Source organism: Microdochium trichocladiopsis (assembly GCF_020744255.1).
Source record: "Microdochium trichocladiopsis strain MPI-CAGE-CH-0230 chromosome Unknown B0I36scaffold_6, whole genome shotgun sequence".
NCBI lineage: Eukaryota > Fungi > Ascomycota > Sordariomycetes > Xylariales > Microdochiaceae > Microdochium > Microdochium trichocladiopsis.
In genome coordinates, this window is record NW_025763549.1 from 943,128 (window position 1) to 959,616 (window position 16,489).

The 16,489-nt window shown below is 56.0% G+C and overlaps 8 protein-coding genes across 8 annotated transcripts; 3 read left to right on the top strand and 5 right to left on the bottom strand.

Annotated features, from left to right (window-relative positions):
• Window positions 1-578: 578 nt before the first annotated feature.
• B0I36DRAFT_128191 (uncharacterized protein) lies at window positions 579-2,147 on the bottom strand. Its single transcript, XM_046148158.1, has one exon. It carries the CDS (start codon window positions 2,034-2,036, stop codon window positions 948-950), a length of 1,089 nt encoding a protein of 362 aa, XP_046011370.1. The 5' UTR covers window positions 2,037-2,147; the 3' UTR covers window positions 579-947.
• A 1,169-nt stretch (window positions 2,148-3,316) lies between these two features.
• On the bottom strand, window positions 3,317-3,831 carry B0I36DRAFT_325016 (uncharacterized protein). Its single transcript, XM_046154186.1, has one exon. The coding sequence runs from the start codon at window positions 3,794-3,796 to the stop codon at window positions 3,470-3,472; it is 327 nt and encodes a 108-aa protein (XP_046011371.1). The 5' UTR covers window positions 3,797-3,831; the 3' UTR covers window positions 3,317-3,469.
• A 1,704-nt stretch (window positions 3,832-5,535) lies between these two features.
• On the top strand, window positions 5,536-6,199 carry B0I36DRAFT_325018 (uncharacterized protein). Its single transcript, XM_046154187.1, has one exon. The coding sequence runs from the start codon at window positions 5,783-5,785 to the stop codon at window positions 6,170-6,172; it is 390 nt and encodes a 129-aa protein (XP_046011372.1). The 5' UTR covers window positions 5,536-5,782; the 3' UTR covers window positions 6,173-6,199.
• A 2,050-nt stretch (window positions 6,200-8,249) lies between these two features.
• On the bottom strand, window positions 8,250-8,791 carry B0I36DRAFT_363674 (uncharacterized protein; the record flags this gene model as incomplete). Its single annotated transcript, XM_046158849.1, has 2 exons — window positions 8,250-8,535; window positions 8,673-8,791. 2 exons carry the CDS (start codon window positions 8,789-8,791, stop codon window positions 8,250-8,252), a joined length of 405 nt encoding a protein of 134 aa, XP_046011373.1.
• A 724-nt stretch (window positions 8,792-9,515) lies between these two features.
• Window positions 9,516-11,527, top strand: B0I36DRAFT_325020 (uncharacterized protein). Its single transcript, XM_046154188.1, has one exon. It carries the CDS (start codon window positions 9,716-9,718, stop codon window positions 11,420-11,422), a length of 1,707 nt encoding a protein of 568 aa, XP_046011374.1. The 5' UTR covers window positions 9,516-9,715; the 3' UTR covers window positions 11,423-11,527.
• Window positions 11,528-11,537: 10 nt separating this feature from the next.
• On the bottom strand, window positions 11,538-13,157 carry B0I36DRAFT_128214 (uncharacterized protein). The gene is made up of 2 exons (XM_046148159.1): window positions 12,701-13,157; window positions 11,538-12,641 (listed from the first exon to the last, which is right to left on the bottom strand). The coding sequence occupies exons 1-2, from the start codon at window positions 12,724-12,726 to the stop codon at window positions 11,675-11,677; spliced, it is 993 nt and encodes a 330-aa protein (XP_046011375.1). The 5' UTR covers window positions 12,727-13,157; the 3' UTR covers window positions 11,538-11,674.
• Window positions 13,158-13,190: 33 nt separating this feature from the next.
• Window positions 13,191-14,113, bottom strand: B0I36DRAFT_245031 (endoplasmic reticulum-based factor for assembly of V-ATPase-domain-containing protein; the record flags this gene model as incomplete). The annotated part of the gene is made up of 2 exons (XM_046150114.1): window positions 13,191-13,772; window positions 13,847-14,113. The coding sequence occupies 2 exons, from the start codon at window positions 14,111-14,113 to the stop codon at window positions 13,191-13,193; spliced, it is 849 nt and encodes a 282-aa protein (XP_046011376.1).
• Window positions 14,114-15,042: 929 nt separating this feature from the next.
• Window positions 15,043-16,270, top strand: B0I36DRAFT_363678 (isoprenoid synthase domain-containing protein; the record flags this gene model as incomplete). The annotated part of the gene is made up of 2 exons (XM_046158850.1): window positions 15,043-16,041; window positions 16,109-16,270. 2 exons carry the CDS (start codon window positions 15,043-15,045, stop codon window positions 16,268-16,270), a joined length of 1,161 nt encoding a protein of 386 aa, XP_046011377.1.
• Window positions 16,271-16,489: the final 219 nt, after the last annotated feature.

The window sequence follows — 16,489 nt, forward strand, 5'->3', positions numbered from 1 at the left end:
GCACGGGCGCTTGTTGTTTCGAGTCTGCTCTAATTGATCCGCGAAGCTACCCCGGTTGCTGAGTGTGTGTGTGTGCCCGCGCGTGCACCTGCCCGAGGAGCGTGCGTGGCGGACGTTGCACCAGGACGCCAAGCGCTGTGCTCTAAGCTCCTGCACCCTACGTCCTGTAGGTAGCCTGATGGTGTTCCTGTTGATAGCCCTTTCAGCTCAAGCCTGCGGCTCGGCTGGAGCAAACCCGGACACTCGACACACTGCGAGTCAGCCTGACACTGCGGAGTGGCTTGCCGTGGCAGCCTTACACGCGGTCAACTTGTTGAGACATTACAAGATGGTGCCGAAAGGGATGGGGCTGCGTTATGGTGAGAAGAGCAGATGCGCAAGGCACTCTTTCTGTGAGATCAGGGGGACACATGCGGGCAGTGTTGTCAGCATTTTGCACTTTCGGTACGAGCAGGCTGATGCGCTGAGCTGAGCCTCATGTCAGAGAAATCACTCATCACCATTTCTGACAGTGTCATTGTCTCGCAATAACCTGCCAGCATGCCTAGGACGTGTAGTGTCCAGAGACCGAAGCACAACCACATCTGATCAAAAGTTGATTCAAATTATTGCACGTCTATATTTACGTAGTTTTCAACGCAACACAGGAAGCCGGCGTGCACTGTTGTGTGCAGGACCTCTGTTGGTCCACCCGTAGAAACGCCGTACTCAATGCTTGCAGGGGAATATCCTCCAAATGCTTTCTTTCGTCGTCACATGACCATACGCCTGCGCAATGCCATAACCTTCATTCCGTTGCATGCGCACCCATTATCGTGCTGATATGCAGGCACAGACATGTCCTTGGCAAGTGGTGCCTTCGAGACATCCTGTCCAAAGCCATACTCAAATTCAGTCCGTTCCTCGGGGTTGGTACCTTCGAGTCTCTGCCTGGCCAACATCGACCTTCACGATCCAATGAAGAGCTCCTCTGAGCGGGTAGTCATGGATCTTTGAACCGGCTGGAAGTTCCCTACAGGACTCATAGAGTTTTCCGATATTGGTGAGACCATCATGCGCACGCTGGCGGCGGTTTTGTCGTAAGCGATCGACCAGTCAGGCCCTGTTAGGTCCTGTTCCAGCGCAGAGACTAGTCTGTTGTCGCCGGGATCGCTGTGTGGCGAGTACACGATTTCCGTGTCGTCCACGCCGCGCCCGATGCGGTCGGTAGATTCCCGCGATCCTTGGTACCACCACTGATTCTCGAAACCATTGTCAACAGTGACCATGGCCAAAGATAATTTCTCCAGCTCTTGTATCCGCGCGGGGTCATCGCTCGGTCGTCTTTCGATGCCCCCTTCTGTTGCGAGATTGACAGTCGTCGGGTTGTTGGCGAAGACCGCCAACTCCTCGGTAATCTCCTGTCCGTCCTCTGTGGTTGGGTAGCCTTCCGGATACGCCCATGATGACCAAGGTTGCCCATCGGCTCCGAGACGGAACTGGCTCGGGGTAGCTGGCAGAGTTTTCCAGACGTGAGGAGGTGTCGTCTGAAGGCGGCCACTCCTCTGTGTCGGTGGCACTGCTGGCGTCATGAAATCCCCAATGCCGACCCATGGATTATTGTGTGACGCCGGTGGTGCTGAATTTCCTCGGTCATTCGAAGGGCCTCTCGTATCACCACGGGGCTGTCTCTGAGACTCTGGCTTTCTTTGGTGGCGATGTGCGTCTGCGGGTCTGCTTTGGCGCTTCTCCTCTGGTCTGCGTGTCTGATGAACGTTGTGTTGCCTAGCAGTAGCAGCAGAGGCCTTGTTGTAATGGTGAGTGGTGGTCGTATCTCGTGGCCTTGTCTGTTTCGTGACTAGTCTTGGGACTGGTTGCCCGACTTGCCGTGGGAAATCTGAAGAGTTGCGCAGGGACTTTGACATGTATGTCATCCCATGAGTCTGGGGTGTGTGCCGTGGTGACCATGATACGCCAAACTGCAGGTGGACGTAGACTTGAGGTATCGACAGCCGCCGAATCTCGTCTTGGCTTGCTTTTCCTTGAAAAGACTCCATGTCGAACAAAATGGTGCAGTCCGAGATTGTCCAGGGGACTAGCTTCTTGTGTCCAGCCTTTTGAGGTGATTATTCGTGCCAATGCGGCCGCAATTTGCAGATGGTTAGAGCGTGCCTGTAGCAGGACAAAGAGATACGTATGAAGATAGCCTGCGGGGAGTGTTTGGGAAGAAGCCGATCCTCAGTTAATGAGCACAGCGAAGGTGTGGCTGTGGGCACGGAATGGCAGCACTGGAGAAGTACAGGGGTGCCGAGCAAGGGGATACCAGGGATAGTCCGGGCCTGAGAAACGCAGGGGTGTTGGTGTCGCTAAGGAGCCAGGCTGATGGTGCTGCAGTCTTAATTAGGTCGTTAAAGGGCCGTAAGGCGGGCGACTTTGTGGTGGGTGGGCCCTGGGTCGCGCTGGGAATCACGGGGCCGGAGGAGCGGCACGGAATGCTGGATTAGGTGTGCGGCACAGGCTTGGAAGTAGTAAAATTACAGCAGCCAAAAATACCGACGGTGCCTCCTTCAGCTGGGGAAATAGTGGGCACTGCTGCGCCGGGCAAGATTTGAGTCTGGCGATGACGGCAAGACACTGAACAGTCGAGCAGAGCCCGGAGGCGGGAATAAATCCAGAGAGCTTCGGGACCGACTGTGGAGTCTGGGTGCTGGAGACCGGGTGATCGCACAACTGGCCCCTCCCGTCACAGCGTGTTGGCGGTGGTGGGCAAAGGCGGAGGAGCAGCAGCGCAGTAAGGGGCAGGGGCGCTGCAATGTCTGGGCGTGCTGCGGTGCTGATGGCTGAGGCTTGCGGGTAATAAGCGACCAAAAATACCGGCGAAGCGGGGCGAAATGACGAGGCGCGGAGCTGAAGGAGCAGCTGAGGTGGCAGCGGGAGGCAGACGAGGCGGGCGAGGTTTGGATGAGGTCAATGGCTGACCACGATGGAACTCGGCAGTGAAGTTGGTGAGAAAGAGCGAAGGGGAGATGGCGAAGGGGCGAAGGAGGTGTTGAAAAGCCGATTGCTTCAACCTCACACATGCAGCTCAGCTGGTTGGACGGTGCCGGCAGGTGCAGACAGACACGATCTGTGCAGGCACGACCCTTGAAAGCGGGGTGCCCGGAGGCGAACCAGGCTGGTGCCAGCGCCCATCACTCATCGCCCACCATGGCACACGCGTGATCAGCCACGGCTTGACTCGCACCGCAGACGGCCAACCACACGGCGATGCGACCGAGCATCTCAGCCGCCAGATGCTGGCCAAACCAACAGCGACAAAAGCAACAAAGGCACAAAAGCAACAGATTGTTTCTGCCTCACCCCATGCTCCTTGCCAACGACCAGCAGGGCATGGCACTGGAGCAGTCGGCTCGTCTGGCCAAAGGCGTGGTCACCGAATGAAGCAAACCCCCCTGCCCCGTTAGGTCTCGCGCGCCCCATCCGACCCAAATCAAAACATGGCCGGGGACTCCTGTCCGACACGAGATCTCCCTACGATGGTTGCAAAAGGCGGTCTCGCGGCCGGAGCACAAACTCGATCGCCGTTGTGTCGGCAACTCGGGACTGGACTACCCGCTATCGGCTGCATTGTCATGCTACGTCCCATTCCAACTTTGGCAGGATGCTGCCTGCGATATGACAAGCGCAATCCTCGATTTGTACCTAGCGGTGGCAAGTGTGGTGTGGCTATGCACCGCAATGGACCGACGAATCCGCCTGATACTGCAAACAACACGGGTCGGACTTCCAGAAGCCTCAGCTTCGGCCATGCAGCCATCGGGCTAATGATCAACAACCATGGGATGTCCTCTCCTGCTGTTACATGTGCTTCCGCCAGATCATCGGAGCATTGGCAGGAGGGCATCAAGCTTAGCCGAGCTAGCCCAACTCCTCCACCCCTGTCAAATTGGCCGGGCCAGCATTGGCAGCCAGTTTGTACGCAACACGACAATAAAGTCCAGCTTCGTATGGAGCCTTGGGGACCTTGAGCTGGTGCCCACATGGTCAACAGGCGGACTGATTGCACATGTCAACGGCTCTCTTGTTGCGTCATCGCAGACGCTCGAGCGCATCTGTTCACTCAATACTCTCCCAAAGCTCAGCCCCAAAAATAGTAGCACGATTGCGCTAGATTCCCTGCCAAGCAGATGTTAGTGCATCGGCTGGCGCAAGCAGACTTGAATTCTCCCATTAGAGCCACGGCGTGGCCCACGCGGGTCATGAATCGCAATTCTCTTCAGCTCCAGCCGCGCTCGTTTCGCATGCTGAAGGATTAACAACACTACAACGACGAAGAGACCGTTTGCTATGCCGGCGTGTGTCCGGACTTCTACAGACAACGAAGACCAAAAGAGTGGGGCGAGCTAAGGCACAGGCTTTTTGCCAGTCCAGGCTACCCATTCGGGGAAGACGGCTTTATCGACGCATAGATCAAGGACCACGGGCGTTGTCCAGATTGTGGCTCCAGGGCAGAGCGACTACGGTAAGCTTCATGATTGAGTCGCTTTCGATGCATGTGCGTCGTTGCATGAGTCGACTCATGCCAGCCAGTCTGTCAAACAGCATGCAACCACACCCCAACATTGCAGTGCCTGCAAGTTGAGAGGTGGCCTCCATCTTGTCTCACCACACGCATAGGCGCGCAGTATTAATTTGACATTGGCTCTGCAACGCTGCCCAACCCTAGAGAGTTCGAGTGCTACATGTCGATCTTCTATCAGGTCTTCTCTTTTGGCAGTGGCGACGTACCGTACTGCCCCTTAACCATGCTGTGTTAGTTGCTGTCCAATTGTACTCGGCTCTGAGAAATTCGTTAGATCAAAGGTAGAAGCTAAGGCATTGAGCGAGCCCGGCGCCTACACTGCAATCTAATTCCGTGTCAGATTCAAAAAACGTCACAATGGCGAGTGTCGACAATAGGGCGCGAGTCTGTGGCGCTGCCAGGACTGTCATTGTTGCTGTACGAGCTAAACTGGCTTCGTCCAGTATAATCCTTACCGTGCGTCACGGTAAGCACCGGTTCTACTCCAGGCCAATGGATGACACCGCAGTGGGCCACGGGCTCTGGCGGCGATGTTTTAGAACGAAGCGACTAATCTCTAGAGTTGTGTCTTCCTGCATGCACCGGTGGAAGTTCTGCTTTCGTGGAGCAGGCAGGAGCAGACTCAATTCTCTGAAGCTTCTATCGACGTATCTCCATTCAGCCTCCGAGAATAATGCACGGGATACAAATTATCGCAAGCAATCCCTATCATTGTGTTTGGACATGATCTTCTCAACACTGGTTCTTCAAGCCCTGTCCGGCAGCGCTTCTGTGATTATTCGAGCTTATTCCGATGCGAGCTACCCAATATGGACACGCAACACGACGCGAGGACTATTACTGCATTCGGCTGCGAGGGAGCATGGCGGATGCGAAACAGTCAGGGGCGGAAATGACACATCACGCAAGTGACATCCAGACATGGAAGAGATGGCAAGCCCAAGTATTATGGGTTCGGCCGACAGTACCAGCTGGTGTGCATTGCGCTAGGGTACCGCGACTGGACTTTGGACGTGGGCTACTTTGCTGTGCCTTCAATTCCCCGAGAGAGTTGCTTAGGAACTTGTTGAGGACTCAGGTAAGTGTCCACGTACACAATGGAGCAAATACCAATCCGGCTATGAACAAGCGGAACATGCGGTGCGATAGCTGGGAGGCATCGACGAATTCGAGCGCAAGAAATGGGATGGGGCCACTTGCTCTCTCCTTAAACATGAGCCGATGCTCATCTCATGTTGGACAGCAGCCAGGATCTCCGCACTTTTCGTATTACTAACCGCCGGACAAGGTCTGTCCCGATATCAACGATTGCGGAGATCCCGGTCACAGGAGATGAGGACCAAATTTTGGGATGGCCAGGGTCGGCATGTATGTATTTATAGCAGCATTACCGGATTCGATGCCGCCCTTCTTGCACGATTTCCACCACATTTTGACCAAACCCTGGTGAGCAGCTCTCCCCCACTGGCGCTCTTTACGAATGAGGAATGGAGTCATGGCGCTGCGAAAAGGGGTGAAACAAAGCTTGAGCTGAGTCGACGAAAGCGGCGGGAAGGATGCTCAACCCTGCTTAGAGGTTTGAGTATTTGTGGGCGCGCCATGCCGCTGTAGCTGCCACGAACCTAGCCACTGTGGCTCCTGCGAAAGTGAAAGGGGTCACGACGATTGCAGGCTTGGAACTTTTGAGTGCTAGCAGCTGATACATATTTGTTGCGTTGGTCCTTTGTCTTGCTCAACTGCTGCATTACCCTCTTTCCGCTCCCGGAGGAATCCGCATGATCCCTCACTCCTGGCACGGGCTGACAAGGCAGACCGTGATCCGCGGCGTGACCTCGGGCGTCTTGCGGGAGCAAGCGGGCTGCAACTCGCTGATCATCGGCGCATGTCAGTGCATCCGAGCGAGTGGACTTTGCAGTGGCCTTCACTCAATCTATTCCTCCTTGATAGATCTCGCTTCGCATACCATGCCATTCCGTCGTCGTGACGGGTCATATGCGCGTCGCAGCCTGCCAATATTACGGGATGCCGCAGTCATATTGACGCAGTGTCACTTGTGCTTGGCCCTTCTTCCCTGACAACCTGACAGGTACCCAACGGAGAAACAACAAGAATGTCAAAAAATCAGTAGGTCGCTATACATCTCTTCAGTGACGCAATAGTCCTAGTTGCGAAGCACTAAGTGGCCTACAAAGTCCAGTTGGTGGAACAAATTCAGACAATCCCACTTGACACCCTCATCCTCGCATTGCAGCGCGCTGACGATCCGGTCCCCTTCCCGTGATTTGTATGCCCGCGTGAGGCAAGCGACGCAATTCAGAGTTGCTATTTATAGTCTCCATGCGTCTCCACCCGCCCCCTGCCTGCCTGCCTGCCTGCATGCATGCCTGCATGTCTGCTCGCTTACAAGTTGTTTGGCCGCCTGCATACGCCGGAACAATTATGCACTCCTTGCGTTCCTAACCCGGACAAGGATGGAGCGAGAGAACAAGGGGTCTGGCATACCCGCTGTCGTCTAAGTGGCTGATTGCGGCCACAGGTTTAAGGACTTGAGTATTTTTCGGCCCACTGTGAGTCTCGTTTGGGGTGATGATGATGTGTTGGCCAGCGCAACTCGTGCATATTGGAACGTAAGAGGGTTGATGTTCTGGATGCTCTTCTTTCCCTAAAGCTCGAGGTAGAGAAAAAGGGCGAAAAAGGGCGGAAAATGCCGTGCCACCGCTCCTAAAGAGGAATAAGAAGCGACATGTGCTCGTTGTTCATAGGGAAGGGCCCGCGAACTGCCTTTAACCGTTCAGCCGCGATCCTCTCATTCCCTTTGTGGGCGGGCAGGCATGCATGGTGAAGGTGGGAATGGCATGCATGCATGAGCCGCTGGTAGTGGTTGTCTCTCTGTCTGCGTGCTGTCTGTCGTTTGGCGGAATCAAATTTGGGGGAGTTGTTGAAGTATGTCATGTCCCTAGAGCGGTGGATGCTATAGGCCGACTTCTTGTGGCGGAGTGGCACCGGTGAGTGGAGATTCGGCACTTCTTCGATAGGGGGGAAAAGATATTATTGGCATACTCTGCCTGGTGGACGATTGCAAGTTCTAACCTGATTTGGACCCTAAGACGTTGATGGTGTTGTTGTGAGCAGTGAGAAAGACATGGTCAATGGGGGCCTTGGCTGGGTGGTTGGCTTTAAGCTGGCCTTTGAATTGCGCCAATACTTTTTCTGTACTCATTTTCGTTGGAGGACGGATGAGCCTCTGACTGGGTAGAGAGCTGTCTACGTTGATAAAATTTGTGTTTCAGTATTCTGCCCAGAACAGCCATTTTATGGAGGCTATAGGCCAGGTTTCTCCATATACGAGCGACCAGAAAGCTTTTTAAGGCTGATATTGGCCGTTATAAATATAGTTGCGCATAGTATAGTCCCGAATCGATCGAGCAAGTCGCTAAGACCTGCCACGGCAGTTCTCGCGGCAATATTAATTGAACTTTGTGGCACGTAGGAGTATGATTCAGTTTATACTGTTATTTGACAAATATTGCTCAGATCATTCTATAGCGGCGGCCGAGGTGTAAGATCCGTGTCCTGTCGCGCCTGCTATAGTCCTTTCATGGGCTACATCAAACGTCGTTCTGTTTCGGGTGTGTACTTGCATACTAAATGAGCGAACGAAATCCAATAGAGACGCGATTCTTCACCTTTAGATGCGCAGGAACTCATACCGAGCGCTGTACTCAAGGAAGGCATCACGTTGTACATCCTTGCCCTGGTTGAAGGCAAAACCCTTGACTCCGGATGTCGGCTCAATGACGTCCTCGTCCGCGGCACTTGCCAGCCGGCACTCCTCAAGGTAGTCGCCTCTGATACTTTCCTGATGCCTTCCGAAGCCGGCCATAGCGAGCAGTGGTAGTGCCCTGCTCGATGCTCTGCTACCTAGCCACGTCTTCCCGTTGCGGCAAGGGCGCGGGAGGTCTCGACGCCAATACCTGAGAAGCAGTTGGTGTTGCCCAACGCCCTATAGGTTGAATCGCTTGGAGTTTGCTACATGAGGCTCTTCCTCCCTCAGAGTGCGAGACCCATCAATGTTGACAATGCCTAAGTACATAAGAAATCAGGCACGTACAAACACACCTTATACTTTATTCTGCCGACGCGGTCTTCATCCTTGACATCGTGGGCGGCTGTTGGCCGTGCATCGTCCGGTCCTTGCAGTTTGGTTAAAGACGCCTCGTATTTCGACATGACAGTATGCGGAGGGAAAATGTAGCTGCTGCGTGATCTCCAGTGTTAAACCACATGGAGACTAGGAGAGAGTATGAAGAGAATGGCTGGCGTGATGATATGGTTCGCTTCACAGTTCTTAGTTACACGTTGGCTGAGTGAAGCCCAGGCAGATATGCTTCTCCTTCTGTTTCCATCCTAGAAGTTGGAGGCAGCGCAAAAAGTACGCCAATCTCCAAGGGCAGTTTGTCTCATTCATGGACACCGGCAGCCTGAACTTTGCACGGAACTGGTCGAATACCTCCGCGACCACTGTACATGCGCAGTGCCATCGGGTGATGGGCGTCAAACACACCCACTACGATGTCGCGCACTCCTCAGGCTCCCGCCTTGTGCTGGCTGGTGCCGCTGCCGGCTGTGTCTCCTCATATGGCATATCTTGAGCTACGCGATTTGATTATTCGCAAATTGATGGCGTGAACCTCCACGGCAGACGGTCGAGACCTAGGGAGCTTCCCGGTCTTTGTATCTTTGGGGATTGGGGTAAGTAGTACTTGAGTCCTGTGATCAAGCACCTCGTAAAATAATTGCAAGTACGCGTTTCTAGTGGAATTTTAAATGTCCCAACTTGGGAGATGTGTATCGACTAAACATTTCTTCCAAAAGGGGCGATCGGCCGAGTGCAGGTGGACCGATCTGCAGGGGCCGCCTCCGGGGCTGGGCCCCGGGCTTTTCAGGGGTTTGCTGGCAGAGTATGGGGCCCGAGTGCCGACAACCACCAACTCGTCGTCGTCACGATGCGACGTTTGCTCTCCCACCATCCCACTTCACATGACCGCACCGCCCAGCTCCTCTTGTTCCAGGCGCGCGAGCAGGTCTTGCCTCCCGGGTCGCGGTCGAGACAACAAGCCAGCCAGCCAGCAGTAGGCCATCACCACCACCACAATGCCCCTCCGCTGGGCAGTCGTCGCTGGCCTGCTCGTGAGCTTGAGCACCCTGCTTGCTCCTGCGGCCGCCACCAACAATGACTTTGTCAACGCCGCCAACAATGCGGCGAGTAATCCGGCCGTCAACGTCGTCAACAGCGCCCAGCCGCCGCGGCCTTTTGACTGTCCGGGCTACAGCAGCTACGCCAAGCAGCGCAACGAGCCGCTCTCTCCCTTTGCCTACCAGCTGCCCTACCAGCGGCCCAGCCCAGAGTGCCGCACCTTCAACGCCTCGGCCGTCGAGGCCACCATCCGCCGCATGAAGGGCCAGATCTTTGACCTCGACCTCCACCGCCTCTTTGAGAACACGTTCCCAAACACCCTTGACACCTGCATCAAGTGGCGCGGCCATGCTGCCAACAACACAGACGAGGAGCTCGCCTTCATCATCACCGGCGACATCAACGCCATGTGGATCCGCGACTCGGCAAACCAGATCGCTCCTTACAAAGTCGTCCTCAAATCGGCCGCCGACGATGTTGCCTCCGTCTTCCGCGGCGCCATCAACCTCCAGGCCCGCTACCTCGTCATCTCTCCTTATTGCAACTCGTTTCACCCGCCCCCCGAGTCGGGCATGGGCAACGGCGGCAGCGGCGGCTACTACCATGTCACCCCGCCCTACGACACCAAGATTGTCTTCACCTGCAACTTTGAGCTGGACGACTTTGGCGGCTTCCTCCAGCTCTCCCACGACTACTTCACCGCCACCGGCGACGCAGACTTCTTCAACAAGTTCCAGTGGATCTACGCCATCCAGTCCATCCTCGCCACCTCGCGCGAGATGCAGCAGCCCACCTACGGGCCCGACGGCGAGTGGCTCGTGCCCGTGTACACCTTTCAGTCCCAGACCATGAGCGCCTCGGGCACCCTCGCCAACAACGGCATCGGCAGCCCCGTCAACGACACGGGGCTCGTCCGCTCGCCCTTCCGCCCCTCGGACGACAGCGCCACCTTTGAGCACCAGATCCCCGCCAACATGATGCTGTCCCGCTACCTCGCCTCGTGCGCAGAGATCATGGACAAGCTGCCCCGCGCGCCCGCCGGGCTCGCGGCCGAGATGCGCGTCATGTCCGCGCAGATCGACGCGGCCATCAAGCAGTGGGGCATCGTCAAGACCCCGAGCGGCGACGAGATCTACGCCTACGAGGTCGACGGCTTCGGCGGCATCAACCTCATGGACGACGCCAACGTGCCCTCCCTGCTCTCGGCGCCGTACCTCGGCTACGTCGACCGCGCGGACCCGGTCTACCAGGCCACCCGCAAGTTCGTGCTCAGCAGGCGGAACCCCTGGTGGTGCTCGGGCACCGTCATCAACGCCGTCGGGTCCCCGCACGTGCGGCCGGGCGCCGCCTGGCCGATGGGCAGCATCATGCGCATCATGACCAGCGACGACGACGACGAGATCCGGACCACGCTCAAGGAGATCCTGGCCAGCACGGACGGGCTGGGCCTGATCCACGAGAGCGTGGACAGCAACGACGCGAAGCGCTGGACGCGCGAGTGGTTCACCTGGGCCAATGGGCTGTTTGGCCAGATGATTATGGACCTGCATGCGAGGAAACCGCATCTGCTCAGGGAGAGCTACCAACCGCCGCTCGTGCCGCCAGAGGGAAGGGGCGCTGGTGCGCCCAAGCCGGATGTCGAGACTGTGCAGGCTGTCGGCTGATAGCGATGGTTCTGTCCGGGTATGTTATATATAAGTGTAAAGAGTTTAATGCAGCAAAACCCAAGAAAGCACACATTTATTGCATTCGTCACAGTTTAGGTGGGCTGTGCTCATGCATCACAATTCTGAAAACGCGTGCTATTTCCTCGTAATAGCTAGGGGTATCTCTCAAAAGAAGCCATCCCTTCCACACACTGCTCTCTTCGTCTTTGCTCTCTCTCTCTCTCCCTTCCTCCCAGCACCCGTCAATCGTTACTGATCATCCTCATTCTCCTTCGCCTCCCGTGCCTTGAGGATGGCTGCATGCTGCCGCGCGTGAAAGCGTCGGTCCTTCTCGTGCAGCGGGTTATACAGCATGCTACACTCCCTGCACTCGGTAAACCCCTTTTCCGTCATGGATAGGCTCAGCGTTTGCTGAACCATGGCTGTGTCCGACTTATTTCTCTTCTTTGGGTTTGCGTTCGACTGTTTGGTGGATGTTGTTGCTGTTGTTGACATTGGTGATGATATGGACGCAGCAACTGCAGGGTCGCGATTCAGTGCCGACGGGGTCGTGCTGGACAAGACGCTACCTCTTTTCCGTTTCGAGGCGTCCTTCTGGATCCCATTCTGGACCACTACGTCCGCACGGCCATCTGTCTCCGCGTCATCGTCGTCATCGTCTCCCGCATGGCCCTGCGCCCGTGGCTTCGCCTTCGTCGTCAGTCGCCGCGGCTTCCTCCTTATGCGAGATTCGCTTTGTTGGAAGGACAGCGGCGGCGGCGGCGGCGACGAGGGAGGGCTGTTGGTGGACGAGTTCGCGCCAGTCTGCGTCTCAACGCCATCACTGCTCGGCAAGTGGTCCGCGCAGCTCGATGACTTGGAATTGAGGTGTGGGACCACGCGAAAGTAGCTCGTGATCGTGGACTTCTTCGCCGTTGGCGCGGCCGCGGCCGGCGAGGAGGTGGCTGGTGGGGTGGCCGGTAGTGCTGGGCGCTTCTCGAGACTGAGGGTTTGCTGAGTTGGTTGTCTGACTGAGGACGCTGTTGTTGTTGTTGATGGCGTTGGGACTGTCGCAGGCGACTTGGTGGCTAGTCGCTTTGTCGTCATCTTCTCATGTGGAACAAATCGTGAGTCGTCCCGTTCGTCGCTGACGCGACATCTCTTAGCGGGCGGTTGTTCGACTGTGTCTGCCGGCGCGCTGCTCGGTGTCTGCCGGCCGTATGTCCGTAGGGGCCGTCTGCACAAGTTGTTAGTGGAGATTGCCAGAGAAGGGAGTTTGTGCTAAGCTCGACTGACCTCCGCCCTTCCGCTGATTGCAACATTTTAGATTGCTGTTCTGTTGTGAGATCGCCAAGTTGCCGTAGATCAAGGCTGTTGTGTCGCAGTAGTGTGCTGCTGAGAGCGCAGCGCGCTGCGGACCAAGCAATGTATATGCACGCAAAGCTTTGAGGTTCGACTTCGATAAACGATTCGGTAATTATGTCGCGCGGGATGTGTAGTGGTCCTTGTCCTTGATTGCGTACCTGGAATGATCTGTAATGTGGATGTTGTGGTGACCGATTCCTCGCATCACCAGCAGGAAGACGCGTGAGGCCTTATGGGAGACGCGTCGAGCTAGAAGTTTAAGTGCAAAGTGGGGCCCCATGTCGTGTGTGTGTGCCCACCTGGGCAAGTGTGATGCGACTTCATCATCACAGCTCGTGGTGGGGCAGGGCGCCTCAAAACATCCCTCAGAGCGGTACCAGCACAACAACCGGGCACAAATTCATGTCCGTATTGTCATTTGCTACGAGACGTCCGCATCCTTGATGCGCTTCCTAACGAAACCAGCATGATCTACGCCTGTGGAATGCTCCCCAGGCCCATCCAGCAGCTTTTCTTCAGGCACAGCAGGACCATCGTCTGGTCCTCCCACAACCCACGTATTGAGGATTTCCTTGTGCTCCTTCTTCTTCTTCTCCCTCTTCCCGCCCTCCTTGATGCGCCAGTTGAATATGGAATACACGATGACCTCGGCGATGGCAACGACTATGCTGCCGCCCAGCGCCAGGAACAAGCGTGCCGGCGTGGACCACCATCTTGCCGCGAGCCACAGAGCAGCGCCGCAGCCAATGATGCTGACAAGAAAATTGAATATCAACGTGACCTGTCTTTGGACATCGCCAAACTCGAATTCGTCGCCGTCTATGTCGTCGGCTTTCGATGGACGATTGGTCTCTGCGAATGCATGCGCCATGCTCATGGGCGCCCCGGGAAATCGTTCGGAAAACGCCTCGCGGGTGGCGAAAGACTTTTGCGTAAGACGCTCGTACGCCCGTTCTTCTTCGTCGCGGCGGAGGCGAGCCATTAAGGCCTTGTACTCCTCGCTCTACGGAAAGTGTAGAGAATGTGTCAATATGCTGAGTGCGAATGGTGCCCAAAGGGAGAGCTTCAAGGACTCACAGGCTCAGCTTTAGGGGGCGGCGGCGGAACGTAGACCGAAGCACCTAGCAGTAGCTTCTCGAGACTGAAGCGATCCTTGTCTAATGGCTTCAGACGATTTCGTAGGTCGATGATCTGGCCGTGGCTGATCGGCTTGCCGATTGCCGGACTGCTCAAAGATGGTTCCTGGGATGTCTCTGCTGTGGCATCACCAATCATCGCATCTTGGGTATCGGGGACGGCTTGCAACGCCTCCACTATGGAGCGCGTCATCGTGAGAAGGACCATCGTTTCGGATGGTGATGTCGCATAGTCGATGCCGTGTTTGCTGTTGTGGCCTGAAGCCAGTGACGACTTGAGCTCCTCCGGGTGAAGTAGGCTGCACCCACTTGGGGCAACTCCGATCGTGGTGCTGCCTGGTAGCGTACCTAGCGTGCCGTGGTACTGGTACATGTGAGCTGGCACATCATCCAACCACCTCGGCGGCTCAATCGCCGTAAGGGTAAAGCAGCATGCTCGTCCTACCCCCGGGGTCTCGGGAAGTACGAATCAATCACAACAGCGATGGGTATTACTGCCATGGTATTGGCTGACGAGGCAATGCATCGCTGCTGGAGCCGCATAGAAGCATCGTGGGCTGGGAGGTGTAAAGTACCGCTACATCCGCGCTAGCAGCCCGCCCGATCGGCGCGTGGCAGCAGGTATTGGCTCTTCGACACCGACCGCCATCGATATTTTTCGGATCCCATCTGACAGCATTTCTCTCATCGTAAAAACGCCCGCACCACGACCACCCCTCCGCCTGCCGACGTCACCGAAGCCGAGAACCGGAATAACGATTGGTACGAGAGCTATCTAGCATATCAGCTTCGACTGGGATCCGTTCGACTGCCCGATTGCGCCTTGGCTACTCAATTGAGTGCATTTCTGCACCGAGCCGTGCACCACCTCGAATGCTCAAGCCGAGCTCATAACCTCCAGACTCCCACAACGTCCCACGGTTGGGCCCAGAATCCGATATGCTTCGTCGACATGGGGCCTTAGGGCTCGCTAGGGCTCGTGTCGCCCTCCAGCCTGCCGTGCTGCCATCCTGCTCGGCCTGCACAACAGCCACAGCCCTCGACCGGAGGATACCGCAGCCTTCCAGTACAGCAGCATACCACAGCTCGCCTAAGAGGTCCTCAGCATGGGGTGCAGCGGTTGCTGTGGCGGGCAACATGGTCCAGAATGCGGTCTCGCGCGCCACAAAGAATGAGCTGCATGTCGACCCTCTACGAGTAGTGGCCAAGGAGATGAAGTTTCTCACCAGCAACATTCGGCAGCTTCTCGGCTCCGGCCACCCTTCGCTTGACCGTGCTGCAAAGTACTATACACAGGCAGAGGGCAAGCACGTTCGACCCTTGATTGTCCTTCTCATGTCCCGGGCAACATCGCTATGTCCCAAAGCGCCAAACTCGCCAGCGTCCGAGACAAACGCCAGCATCAACACGTCATTATCACCAACCAATGTCCTGGCCGACGTGAACCCCTCCTCCTCACTTACAGCCTTCTCTTCAAGTCCAGAATCTACCGACAGCGACATCTTGCCCGCGCAGAGAAGACTGGCTGAAATCACAGAGCTCATCCACACTGCATCGCTCCTGCACGACGATGTACTGGACCATTCTGTTGCCCGGCGAGGATCGCCATCAGCAAACTTGGAGTTCGGCAACAAGATGGCAGTTCTGGCCGGAGATTTCCTCCTGGGACGGGCCTCTGTCGCGTTAGCACGTCTGCGACATGTCGAGGTTGTTGAGCTTCTAGCTACCGTCATCGCCAACCTGGTAGAAGGCGAGTTCATGCAGCTCAAGAACACAGCTCGGGACGAACGCAATCCCAAGTGGTCCGAGGATATTTTCACGTACTACTTACAAAAGACATATCTCAAGACTGCGAGTCTGATATCAAAGTCCTGCCGGGCGGCGGCTCTTCTGGGAAGGACAGATGCCGAGACAGTCGAGGCGGCTTATCAGTACGGCCGGAATCTTGGCCTCGCTTTCCAGCTTGTTGACGACATGCTGGACTACACCCGATCCGCCAAGGATCTCGGCAAGCCTGCTGGCGCTGATCTGGAGCTTGGCTTGGCCACAGCACCACTCCTCTTTGCCTGGAAGGCAAACCCCGAGCTTGGTGCTCTGGTTGGACGGAAATTTGAGCAGCCAGGAGATGTTGAGCTGGTAAGTCGTTATGTGCTTGAATTGTGTGAAATTGTTAGGTATTGATCCGTTACTTTATTTAACACAGGCGCGGGATCTCGTTCTCCGATCCGATGGCATCGAACAGACACGGGCCTTGGCTGAAGACTACGCACAGCGTGCCATCGCTGCGATTAGCACATTTCCGGATAGCGAGGCCAAGGATGGCTTGGTCGAGATGGCCATGAAGACGCTCAAGCGCAACAAGTAGGGCAGGTGACGATCTATTTCGACCCTCTCATATCAATTTCGGATTGTATATACGAACGCTTCACGAAAATGTACAACCACGCAGATGATTCGCCGACCGAGCGATAGACGGCCAGGCAGCGGCTCCTGAGGTGGTCCCGCTGGGTGATCCGAGGGGCTCGGTTAGACGGGAAACATTTGCGACTGCTGTAACACTACTGTATTTGGAGACGATAGAAAA

What these genes read in the sequence shown, in the direction of transcription:
- B0I36DRAFT_128191 (XM_046148158.1), bottom strand. Translation starts at nt 2,036, where the DNA reads ATGGAGTCTTTTCAAGGAAAAGCAAGCCAAGACGAGATTCGGCGGCTG.
- B0I36DRAFT_325016 (XM_046154186.1), bottom strand. Translation starts at nt 3,796, where the DNA reads ATGGCTGCATGGCCGAAGCTGAGGCTTCTGGAAGTCCGACCCGTGTTG.
- B0I36DRAFT_325018 (XM_046154187.1), top strand. Translation starts at nt 5,783, where the DNA reads ATGCTCATCTCATGTTGGACAGCAGCCAGGATCTCCGCACTTTTCGTA.
- B0I36DRAFT_325020 (XM_046154188.1), top strand. Translation starts at nt 9,716, where the DNA reads ATGCCCCTCCGCTGGGCAGTCGTCGCTGGCCTGCTCGTGAGCTTGAGC.
- B0I36DRAFT_128214 (XM_046148159.1), bottom strand. Translation starts at nt 12,726, where the DNA reads ATGTTGCAATCAGCGGAAGGGCGGAG. An exon ending in CAATCAGCGGAAGGGCGGAG is followed by an intron (nt 12,642 to 12,700) that starts GTCAGTCGAGCT and finishes CAACTTGTGCAG; the next exon opens with ACGGCCCCTACGGACATACG.